This window comes from Schistosoma mansoni, chromosome 1, assembly GCF_000237925.1.
Source record: "Schistosoma mansoni strain Puerto Rico chromosome 1, complete genome".
NCBI lineage: Eukaryota > Metazoa > Platyhelminthes > Trematoda > Strigeidida > Schistosomatidae > Schistosoma > Schistosoma mansoni.
The window spans coordinates 25,747,171-25,760,535 of NC_031495.1; the positions used below are offsets into that span (position 1 = coordinate 25,747,171).

The 13,365-nt window shown below is 34.8% G+C and overlaps 1 protein-coding gene across 1 annotated transcript; it reads right to left on the minus strand.

Moving 5' to 3' along the window:
- Positions 1–4,594: 4,594 nt before the first annotated feature.
- Positions 4,595–11,276, minus strand: Smp_073290 (putative protein phosphatase). Its single transcript, XM_018793831.1, has 10 exons — positions 11,214–11,276; positions 11,097–11,178; positions 10,899–11,063; positions 10,772–10,865; positions 10,701–10,738; positions 8,776–9,172; positions 8,099–8,518; positions 7,373–7,579; positions 6,395–6,595; positions 4,595–5,479 (listed from the first exon to the last, which is right to left on the minus strand). The coding sequence occupies exons 1-10, from the start codon at positions 11,263–11,265 to the stop codon at positions 5,129–5,131; spliced, it is 2,007 nt and encodes a 668-aa protein (XP_018648304.1). The 5' UTR covers positions 11,266–11,276; the 3' UTR covers positions 4,595–5,128.
- Positions 11,277–13,365: the final 2,089 nt, after the last annotated feature.

The following is a 13,365-nucleotide window of genomic DNA, read 5'->3' on the forward strand; positions in this document are numbered from 1 at the left end:
GTGATCAGTTTAGTTAGGTCTTCTTTTATCAAGGATGACGTTTAATGAAAACCAAAACTGATTTGTGACTGTTTATTAAGATCATTTTAAAGGGAAATGGAATTTTTCGAGTTATATGTGGACTACTTTTTCCTAGATTGCCGTATGGATAAACATTTTATCGAATGTAATATCCAGAAGTGAATTGAATCAGGTATATGAACTTCAAAAAAGTGTTTCGATGCTGCTTTCATTTACCAGTCGATTATATCCTGAATAATGGCTAATAGTCTAATCTGTGATACTTTTATTCACCGTATTTTAGACTTTCAAACTGATCATACATGTATATTATTATTAATCTTCACATGGAGACTTTAACCATATACCAGTCGCTCCAGACTGGAGTTAAGCACAATGCTGGGTATCGTGATAAAAATAGCTTTATGGATTAGTGTTGAAAGCGATTTGTAGGGAATTCGAGTCTTCGCGGGAACATGAACAATGAGATATAGATGGATCTAGCTGATGAATTTCAGGAAACAAGTGACATGGATTCCATTGCTAAATTCTATCACAAATATCATTTGTCTTGTTTTTAAAGAAAGTAAGTTACAGTATTTCCCTGATTTAAAAAGTTATGGAAATTTCCCATATATTGTGTTGTATTTTAATAGCATCTTAGAAGCCAGATCCAGTTGAAAATGTTTTATCCAACTACAAATTATTGGTTTTATCCTGTGTAGCTTTACTACAATAGGAATAAAATGTGTACAACAGTTTGTTTCAATGTTAACTGAATTTCGTAGAAACAAATATATAAGCTGTTATCAACCCAGTATTTTTTGAAACCAAAAACCTTTTAAATTAGTTATTAAACTTTTCTGATCACTTCATTGTGACAGATTTATTTACATTTAATAAGACGGACGAATTTTATTCATCAGGATGACCGTTCTTTAAAGTGGAAATAGATTGTTTAAGAGTTCGACACTTTCATGAAATGATTAGGAGATAAACAGAACAAAAAATTCAAAGAATGTTATTACCAAGGCTTGACTTTATGATTTCGGATAAATTGAGCATTCGCTAGACTGTTAACAATAAAATAATGATATATTTGTCTCACAATAAAAAAGATCTTGGCTGAAATAACAAAAATTTTAACATAATTAGACCTAAGATGGTAGTTGGAAGTGGTCGACAGGAAACCCTGGACCTAGGTTTCGTGTCATTTGGCATTCACCATCAAGGTGTACCTATAATCTTGAGCGAACTGGTACTCCCTGACGGATTCGGTCCCGTGTCACCCAGCTTCGCATTCAGAGACGTTACCACTGGACTCAGGATTTCCTGTCGACTACCTCCAACCACCATCTTATCTCAGCATCGTGCACACAACGTTGAGTCACCTAGACTAGATTGCAACTTGGTAGATAAGATTCGATCTGCATTAACAAGGACCTGACACACATGACACTGATCACTACCCAGTGATCAAGCAATTGTAAATAATTAAACCTTATTTGATTTTGATCATACTAAACATATTCTGATTTCCATTCTCTGTACTATTTAAACTTGTGTTCAGTTAATTTGCTTGTTTTTAATTTTCTGAAGAAATGTCTCATACTGAGTCATGAAATGTCAGAAATTCAATTTTCCGTTCAATGGGACTTTACAAACAGTTTATTCTATTGACATTCACTGATTCCAATCCTTTATGCCCAAAGATAGTAGCTGTTTGTGATCGCAAATATGTTGAAACAGTGTAGTATATTTTTGTTAACTAATTTCAAAAATTACCGATAAGCGTGAGGCAACTGAGTTCATTTGTATAGTACTTAAAATGATGATATCTATACAAAAAGGACTATACATGGAAATTCTCGTCATCTACGTTTGGATGTTAGGTGATTCAAGGTAGTCAACGAAAATCCAGGTTTATTACTACATGATATTCTCCAACAAGATGAATCTACAACCTTGGGGGAAATTATATCCTCTGTGTATCACTCATTATCACTGACAGAGACGTTACCGTTAAGCTATTTGGGCTTCTACTGGCCTCCTGCTGGACTGAGACAGAATTCGGACAGCAATAAGGACTAGACAGATACGATGTTGACTTATACAATACTATGCGACTACGATGTACAGATTCCTAGAAAACGTAATTATATCAGTAACCCCCATGCAAAAGACGGACCTCAATGTAAATTATCTAAACCCTTGTTTGTTTACTAAATTGTATTTTATTTATTGTAGAGGTTTTGAGAACATTTGAATGCAAGTCATATTCAAAATTTTTTATATTAATTAACGAGTATAAAACAGTACAACAGCTTAATGGATACAGAATGCCTTGAAGACTATCCAAATTCTCATCGCTCAAAGAAATGAAACGGTAACTTCTTCTTTTTGGTTCTAGGATCTGAAGCTGACGTGGAAATGCTTTTTATTACACTCTGATCATATTATAACAGCAATGCGGTACTATACTTGCTCGCTGATGATACTGTTCCATGCTAACAACTACTTTCATCGAAAAATTATGCTCTAGTGTAAACCTCTATTGTTTAGAGTCAATTCATAGTAACTATTCAGTCCCTAAAGTGTTTGAACAATGAGCACAAGAGACCATATAACCAGAAATGCTACACTGTTGTTATTATTATTATTTAAACTGGAAAAACTATGGTCTTGAAAGAACCATACAATCCAACCTTTCGTATGTGTTGTTAATTCATAGAAATTTTCTTTTTCAAAAGGAGAATATACTCTTGGATACCTCTTTTTTTGTAACTTAGAACAGCAATAACTATAAATAAAAACTAAAGTAAAATTCATTAAAATCCAGACAGAGCAAAATAAAAAGTGATTTATTTTGTCTATTTCTCATAAAATTCAGCAACAATTCTTTTTGTACTACTGTAAAATCTTAAACATACGACAAACTTGTCTCCAACAAACAATAATATAACATGTAAGTTATCTAAATAATATTTAGTTTTCTTATTTTTTTGGAAGAAATAATTGAATGTAGTTTAATCAGTCCGTGATAAAGAGATATGAAATAAAATATATTTTCTAGGAAGACATTAGCGTCTTTTATGTTCCCAACCAATAATTGTTTTTTCTTTTATTCAACCGAGACACTAAGGTGTTACTAATCGTATCCAATACTGTTTCCAGAATGCATAGAAAATTATTGTTTTTTCACATTCAATATTAAAAAGCCTGGAAACATGTACAACGTTGACAATAAAATAAATGAAAACACTCAAACTACTTTCAAACATTTATAAGTAGCAATCTTAATGTTGACCTTTATTGCCTCAGTGTGTTTGTAAAGTAAATTATCTTTTAAATTCATGCTCTTACTGCCATGTTGAAATTGTCGTTGAGTACGCAGTGTACATGTTTTGCTAACTCGGAACATTATTACATATGCGCTGTACTTCCATGATGGTTACCTTTGGTTCAGTTTTAAACTGGCAATAATTAGTTAACTTAGTACAATAAATTTAGTAATTTCTTTACAGGTCACTTTCAAGCTGTACACGGGTACATAGGTCACCTTCGCTTGATAATATTGTAACTGTAGTGAGCTTCAAATTCCTTTTGGGAGCCCCCAAATGCCCTGGTACGGCCGAGAGTGGGGAGAGTCCATTCTCCCTCCCCAAATGTTCTCACATGGCCACGCGAATATATAGCCTCTGCCAGGGAAGTCCTACCCATTGCCTTCTCGTGGCGGGGGTGTTGTTCACGAAAGTGAGAGGACGAAAAGCGAATGTCCGGCGCTTAAACCGGGGTTGGTGGACACGGCGAGTCCACCTAAGGGGAGTTGGGAAAACCCTGATTCCAAACCAATGGGTGCACGTGGGGCTCCAGGATTCTGATGGAACGAATGGCGTATGAACCTATTGTTGGTCACCGGCTACTATGGGACTGCATCTCCTCACGATGCTCTACTGCCTTGTGGACTAGACCTTCAGGTCAAAGGCTCGGGGTGTGGCCCCCTAAGAAAACCACCTGCTTCAGTCTGGGCACCTGAGCAGTATCACAGCCCTCACACAAATCGAATGAGATTTGTGAGGCGCATATTTATCTGGTGCTTCCTTGTACCAATATTTATGTGTTTAAATAAATAAATAAAATCCTTTAGGGAAAATAGTGCTGAAATTTTGGTCTTTTAAAAATGATACCAACTTTTCAAATCATTTGTAACAATATTTTCAACTCTCTGAAGTGTGGTTGACCTTTAGATCAAGTGTTCACAAAGATGTAGTCAGATGACCCTATCTTCTACACCTTTAGTGTTTATTTGAGATAGCATGAGTAGTGAGAAACATATAAATCCAAATAGTCAAATAGAAATTGTAAATAAAAATTAATTTTTAATATCAAAAATGGTTTTTGTGGATATTATAGTAATTTTAATGGTTGAGATCATGAGTCAACTGAAGTTAGACCACCATGGGAAACCTAGAAGCACTGAAACGCATCAGTGCTTCTACTTTTCAACGTTTCGAAATCCAAATGAATTCTCAATGTCAAGTAATTAAAATCTTAGCTTATAGGTTTTTTTCTACGTTAAATCATACCCCAGGTATATAGAATTCAAATACACAAATAATGGCGACAATAATCTAGCATTTTTTTTATTATAAAACTTGTAAACCTCTACAGTTCTGATAGGAACTCTTTACTTTGTGTGACAATGTTACTAAATTGACTGTCTGTAAAAGATAAAATAAGATTCAAATTGCCAAATGATAACATCTTTGATATCGAAAATGAACGATGCAGATTTATTCAAGTTCTTGAAGAGTGAGATTTACAATGAGAAACATAAGCCACTTAAAACACCAAAATAACCAATAAATTAGATTGTCCTTTATCAATCCTCTACCAAGACTAATACATAGTTATGAATAACACACTGTATCAAGCTTGACTAACCAAAGAATATTAAAAATAACAATTACAATCAGAAAACATGAAAACAACAAACAGGTTTGTAAGTTTTACAACGGTAATAAAAGTAATACGATATACACTTTAAAAATATTTTTATGAAATTTCTTGAGACCACAATATTTTTTCTATAAAACATTGGTAAATAGTTATAATTGAAAAAGAGATACTATGACTCTTCCTCTCCGGTTTCTGAATTAATATTCGACAAGTTTATAGTTGATAGGCCAATATTATCATTGTTTATAGAAACTGTTTCACTTCCTTCCACAGATTCTGAACTTAACTCAGAATTTTGTGGGAAACTAATGTTTACTACTCCATGTAAGTTAGATATGTTATCACTAGCTGAGATTGGATCGACTACAGACTGACCAGAACTAGAATTTTCTGAGGCTTCAAAAATGCATTCACCAGAATCCATATCACGAGTTTGATTCGTAGGATTACACATAATAATGGGAGGAGAATCATTCAATGCCAAAGATGATGAAGTCACAATCTGGAAACTAATCCCAACCTGTTGGAACGAAAAAAGATTGGTTTCAATACGTTAGACAGTCTCGAATGCATAAATTATAGTAAGAATATACCCAATGAATAGCATTAACTTTGCACTTATGGCTAAATTTCAAAAAGTTAAAATTTCCCACACCAGTATTTCATATAATCACAGACTAAAATCTAAAAAATAAATTCTCCGAATTTATTTTTCTACTACACAAGTACATTAAAACAACCTATAAAATTTTAAATAACAGATCTAAATAAAACAAAAGAGAACTGAGTCATTTTTAAATAAGTGGTGAACTTGAATCCAACTTTGTTTATCTGTTTTAAATGCTTATGATTTGTCAATGTTCTGACGCTACATGGATAGTTTTCAGTTTTAAAATGAAGCTTACGTTCGTTTAATGAAGGATTATTTGTAATGGTGGTTGATTAATTAAACAACCTGCTTTATATAATAAACCCATAGCAAGAAAGATGTCGTCTTCACATCAACTCAATTTTTTTAATGTCAGGAGAAAAATTACTGGATTCGAACGGATGACCAGCAATAACATTTCAGATTTGGAAACTAATAATAGTTTAAAGATAATATAAATTAGGGTTCATAATCAAGACTGTAGAGACGAATGTAACACTAAATAATCTCAGATAACTAATTATCAATTATTTATTATCATTGTTTAAACACAAACACTAATACAAGAAGGCACCAAATTCATATGCGCCACACAAATCACTCGGTATGTGTGAGGGCTGGAATACTGCACCGGGAGCCCGAATCTAAACAACAAATAATAATTCCATGAAAAATATATCACCTACGAAACTAGAAAGTGATATAATCTCAAACTTTGATTGTATTTATAGTTATCAAAACATTGTATCTTATCCACTGACTAAAACTATAAGGGATAAAACTTACTAATGAATCTGTACTGGATTCTACTGTTTCAGTTAAATCTGAAGACGGGAGTCTACGTCTTTTAGCAGGACTTTCCGACAAATCTGCACCTTTACTTGTCGAAACATTCAGATCACTACCACTCGAATCCATTCCCGGCGAACGGGGACGTCTAACGCCAATCAAAACAGGTAAGAGTGAGTTAGATGAAGTAATTGATCCCTAAAAAATAAAAACAGTCCATAAATACAATGACCAGGTAATTTTGGTAATGCGACTCTCTTATGTCTAACCTGAAATCAGGTCAGTAACGTCAGAAATACAGATGGAGAATACATGATCTTAGATCCTACTTAGGGACTGATATTCTTGAAAACGGTAACGAAATAACACATATCAACAAGTTGATAAGGAGGGCATCTTTATGAATGCTAAGAAAAAATATACAGTTTGAAAAGAAAAGCACCAAATCTAAAGTTGCAAAAAAACAAATGATGAGATAATAGGTCTTACAAGTTATTTTAGGAGATTTGAGTATCTGTAACATGAATTTTTGGTGCTAACGCTGAAACTATCACAGTAAGAATGAAACTGGAAAAGTAAAGACTTTCAAACCAACTGGAGTGATGTACTTTACAGAAGTATTTATTAGGTTCAATGACCATACACTATAGTAAATTAGATCAATGACTTAGACTTTGAAGACTTGCTACTACGATTTTTGCAATTGAGGATCATCAAAGACTCGAAAACATGCACTGAAGCTTTTTAGGTGACTATATTTCAAAAAGATAAACTGATTTGTACGATACATCATAATAAGATGATCTTAGTCGATGTTAAATCCGATATTTTACAAAAGAGAGAATTCACATAAACTAAGATGTCATCTTTCGGTTACTGACTCATTTCGTTTTTAATTAAACTACAATAATCATGCTACCAAGAGTAGAACTATCTTTCAAAAACATAAAAATTAGGAATACAAATTTGATTTACCTGATGATTTGGGTCCTCCATAGATGATACACAACTCAAATGAGCAGACGGGTCACTTGTAGATTTCGGAGACCCACTGTGCAATGGTACAGACGTTACTGAGCTAGAAACCTCAGAATTTAAGTTTTGTACAAATGCTTCGAGTTGACCAATAGGTCTCAGGACTTGACAACCAGCCAAACCACTTTCATCTCCAGTTGTGTCGAGCTATAAAGCCAAAGCAAAATTTTGTTATCCACTAAACGTCACAGAATTCGAACAAGATTTGAGACGTACAGTGAAGTATTAGAATTCATAAACTTTCATAATGGATGAGGAATTTATTGCTTTTATCTGAATTCAAAAGCTTAAGACTTGTTTCCAGTATTACTAGGGCAGAACATTAGCGGAAACAGATAAATTGTATAGAATTCTGAGTCACTGATTAATATGTTTAATGTGAATACTAAGACATTATCTTCGACATAAACACTATCCATAAATCACTAGCAGTAAGACGTTTCCGTCCAATAAAAAAGCATTCTAAACTTGATAGCACCGTGATTAGATCACTTAGGAGTTTCGTTAAAAAAACTAACAATTCGCATTTGGAAGTGAGAACTTGAGTAAAATACAGTGTTATTGAAACCCTCTATATCCATTTAATATATTGTCACAGAGTAGTTGAAGATTAGCGTTCCTAAATTGACTAAATATATATTACACAAAACTCATTTTGATACTAACCTCTAATCCTCTAGAAGGAGAATCATTTCGGTTGACATTGGAAACTGAAGGTTTAAGACCACTGCTAGATACTTCATCTAATTTATCACACTGAGCTATTGTGTCTTCCAATGTTTCCGAGTTGACGATTGGCATTTTAGTCGCCTCATTCCATGGAAGAGAATTATCTTGCATTTCATCTTGTGCAGCTGGAGAGAGTTTACGTGAATCATCTGATGGTTTTTCTTGTAGGTTAGATTCTACAGGTAAGGCATGTAAACACTCAGATGGCTCAGAGCAGAAATCAGATCCAACAGACGATAAGTGATCGGAATTAACTTGGGTATTAGAATCAGTATGTTTACTTTCTGATGGTCGATTAAGTTGGTCGTAATCTTCGTCATTATTTGAGTATGCAGAGAGAAGACTACCACACAAACCCTACAAGAAAAGAAAATTTTCTTAAATTTTTAGAAACATTATTATAACATTTACCATGTTTCATGCAGAAGTAGACTACTGCTTGACTAATCATGTATTTACTTTGTAAGCTATAGCCTAGCTCTTATTTGAGCACGATAATCACATTTACACAAAGTTTATACGCTTAAAAACACAATCAAATTTGAACTTTAACCAAGGAAAAGGTAATTTCATGTCTAAGGCGAATAAGATAACTACTCAGCCAACAAACTTACACTGAGTAAAGGAGCACTTGCTAAAGACTGGTCCGTCAACCTGGTTTTGGTAATAGAACTACGAAACGGCATTGGAGGAGTATGTGGAAGATTCGATGCATTTTGTGCTTTGAAAAGCCATGAACTTGCACACGAGTTGTTCATTAATGGATTTGGATTCATACTATGTTCAGCTTTTGGTGATTGTCGTTCATCACTCCCATCACTACTATTATCCTCACCTTCGTCATCTTCTTCCTCAGTGATCTCTTCATCTGAGGACTTGGAAATATGGTGTACTTGAGGATTGTCAGGAGATGGAGAGGTGGGTGGTGAAGTAACAGGACCCTCCATTATTAACCCACAGTCATCCAAACCAGCACGGCTTGGGAACCTGGGATCTTCTTGGTGAATTTTGCTGAAAACAATGAATATTAACTAAAACATAAATTTAACAATAGAGCTAGAAGTAACATTACTTAAAATTCTGTTTTGATAAGCTTTCAGCACATAATCTGGACAAAAAGTAGGGGCGAGACTATCATTTATGGACGAACCAATCAGATATAAAATAACGTCTTGAATTTTGGCGTGAAATTTATTCGTAAATTTGACTGAATAGAGTTCTGGTATCATAGCTGATGTCAGTTCGTGAAGAAAACCTTAAATCTAATTTTTAACCTTAAACAAATGTAAATCATAATTCTAACTGGTTTATGACCCTTATTTAGTCCTGATCAGCAGATGTCCATTCTTAAGGTCACTTTGGCGTCGCTCAAAGGTTGTCCATAAATTATAATCTCACGAGTGGAAGATAACGGAAGCTTCCGAGTACATAATAATATTCGTTATGGACTACTGATTTTCCTTTCACTGTGATGAAATCATAAATTAACACCACCCATTGTTTACAGATAGCCCAATCTATTTATATTTTTGATAACTTCATTTTAATGCATTACGGCGTGGCAACATGGACTAATGCATATTTGTGCTGGGTTCTATGGTGTTTATGACTGACTGACTGACTCGACTAATATACAGAGGAAATGTCAGATCAAATGGTTTTAAATTTTGCAAAAAACGCAAATAAGTATCGACTGGTGTCTATCCCTAAGACAATGTTAGCGCAAACTTTGCTCCAACTTATTACCCTGAAAACTCTACTGTGGAAAACTAGACGAGGATAAATGAGTACGGGTGACAAATATCTCGTCATGCAAATACACGATGTGTGAAACGCCCACACTACTCTGGTTTCAAAAAATATAATGGCTGACGCGGCGAAAGAAAAAATGTTAATATAAGTTGCACAACCACAGAGTTTATCGCCCCTCAAAGCGAAATGAACGGTTTTGATATCACAACTAGTGGCAAACAGGATTAGGGGGTAAATCAAAACAAAAGAAACTCAACTAGATCATGTATCTGCTGATGCAGTAAACAATAAACACTTATGTCGCATCTCATTTAGTGTCTTTTTTCAGAACTTTTGTATACAATTATCGTGAAAGTTACCACATACTTACAAAACTATTTGACTTGCTCGGCTAGCTGGGTATAAACTTACCACTCGAACGAGCGTCTCTAGCATGAGTTCGTTCCGAGGTTTAAAAAGATTGATTATGGACCTTAATGAACTCGGAAACTACTTAAAAATAACATAGACATTTGGTCTTCACCACTTTTTTAGAGATAAATCCTTAGTTTTGTCACTGGCCAAAATTCGGCCTGGGAATCTCAATACCGCTAAAGGTGTTGCTCAGCTCCAGCAATATAAATTATTTTACCCTATTCATTATTAGAGCCATGACTACATAAGCTGCAAAAACATTCAACAGAGCACAGCATCGCACGCAAGCCTCTGATATGATGACTGGGACAGTTTCGGATGCAATGTTTTGTCGGAAAGAATGGTATAGTGTAAAAGTCACACGTTAACTTACTTTCCATAAGGATCTACTGTGGACACCACCATACAAACCTGCGACTAATGAATTTAATATACGTGTATTACCTTTTCTAGTCCTCTAAGGAACTTATCCACTCTTTGGTAGTGACGAGTAGGACTATCAAACAACTCGCAAATTCTCTGAATAGTAAAAGGTATTCTTGCAGAAAAGTCTTCTGGAATAACAACTTACCCATCAAGTCTTTTGAGAGTATTGAACACTCGCTGCCTAAGTTCACTTAAGTGAGGTGGAGTAGCTAACATTGAGTAATCTAATCCACTCCCTTCGGATATGAATGAGTCGACCACTTTGTTGTATTTATGCAATAGCAGAGGTTTCACATATATCCATGGGAGCCTAATAAGATAAACTAAAAGGTGATGGATTTACCTTGTTTGTCCATTCCTGGATATCTGTTTGATGTAATCCTCGAGAATTGGTGGTATAGATAAAGGTTTTTCTTGTTCAAAACCTATGGTTTGTGAGCTTATAAAATGAAGACCATACACTTTAGTGCACAGAGAATGCCTTCCCCATTTTCCATTGGAAGGAGCGTCATGAGTCAAATGTGCCGCGGAATCATTCAAATGGGTCAAATGGTTGTGAACGGAATAGAAGAAACTTTCGCTTAACGGGCTTCTGTGTCTAGTAGCAGTGGATCACCAATACCTCCAAGCAAGAACCTAAGTATATTAACGATAACAGAGGAAAAAAAGAAATTGGTAAGTCATAATATTATGTTATCCTTAGTCCTTAAGAATAAGTCAAGTTTCCTCTTAAAGGACTCCTGGGAAGTCGCTTGGACTAGCTCAGTCGGCAGCGAATTCCAGCATTTGAAAAATCTTGAGGAGTGGAAATTGTATCTACAGTCCGTTGGGTCACCAGTTTCTGGGTGTTACCCCTAAGGTTAGTATTGTGACTAAGCTTAATTGGATGTTTAAGAGGATGAACAGAAGTGTTAGGGATACTGTAAGTCATAAGAAGGTCACCTCTAAGGCGCCTATACTCTGACGGGTGAAGGAAAAAAAGAATCATCAATTTACATTTCTATACGATTAAGTTTGTTTTGTTTTTGTTTTGTTTAAATGAATGCAGTTTTCACTGTCCTTATCCTTTTGGAGGGAGGGAGGGAGGAAATACTATGTTTCGTACTCTAAATGGGGACGAATAAAACTGTTGAAGATTATGTGGAAAGTTCTACCTTCAAACTGGCCAAAAATGCGCTTCAATGTTGCCTGTGCAAAGTTTTCTCGAAAGGCGTTTTTGACGCAGTTAGCGTACGACCTCAGGTCGTAAGGTACTAACACTCCTAAATCTTTTTCGACATGAGATACTTCTAGAGAGGAGTTTCCTATGTTGTAACTATGGTCTGCAACATGTCGCAGATGAACTACTTTACACTTTGAAGTGTAAGTGCTTTTACGAATGAATTGACTGGAAGCTTTTGAAAATTCAAGATATAAGATGCCTTTCGGACCCTTTCAATCAAGAATGTTGATCCACCATAATAAATAGGTTTGTGATATAATAGACACCCCATAAAAACTGTGCTGTTAGGATAAGAAGTTTGTCGGTAAAAATAATCTTTATCTCCTCAAAGACTATAATTATATCATATTAGCTGGTACTGTGATACAAGTAACTAACCACTTTATATGGACGATTTATAGCCTCTCTTTGAAGATTAGAGCGATTTAAGATGATGTTTACAAAACAAAATACCCTCCTTCCTGAATCGTTCAATGAACCATATCCAAACTAGAAGTTTCCTTTCTAGGATATATAGTTTGCGACAAATCAGTCTAGCTTTTAGGTCGGGTTAGAAGTACTTTGTTGAACCAAAGTTGAGGTCATAGTGGACACGAACTGTGGGTACTGACTTTATTATTATTGGAGTATTGTAACTAGGAGACAAAGGCTTTTGTTTGTCGATAAGGGATCGTTCAGTGAAATAAACTTATTGGATTGAGAACATATCGATATTCATAGTCTGATAGTAGTTCAAGTATCCCCTTATAGCCTTGATGCAAACTTCTCAGTCTGACCAAATTCTATCAATCAACTGTCGTTGCATATTCGTTAGTACTTCACCAAATAATAATTTGTCATTTTCAGTGGATTCGACTGAGCATAATCTAAGGTCGCTAGAGAGGTTTAAGAACTGTTTGTGGAAAATAAAATGGATTGGCAGGACTATTTTATCCACACAACCCATTTGTTTTATCAAGTAAACTTTGCTCATCTAAAAGACTGAGAATAAACCCTACTCTCGTTTGTCACTTTGACCCTGGCTTGGCAACCTCACAAAATGAAGTGGGAATTGTCATTCACGCTACGGTATTCCGTGATGGAGAGGGTAAATTTCTACATATTGAGATATAACAAATAATATGTTTATGATTAGGTTTCTATCCAACGCTCAACTTATTTAATAATAATAATAATAATAATAATATATTTCTGCAATAGCAGGTACACGCCATTTTTACAGGCATGATCTACAGTATGCATCCCAAGCAAGGTTACTTAGTAATTATAATCTATAAAAGTTGATAGCAGTTCATTCGTTTAGATATAATGTGTTTTCATAAGAATAGTTTCCAAAGGGGCATGGCGTCCACGTTACATACCAGATCCAATCTCGACAAAAAGTGTATTA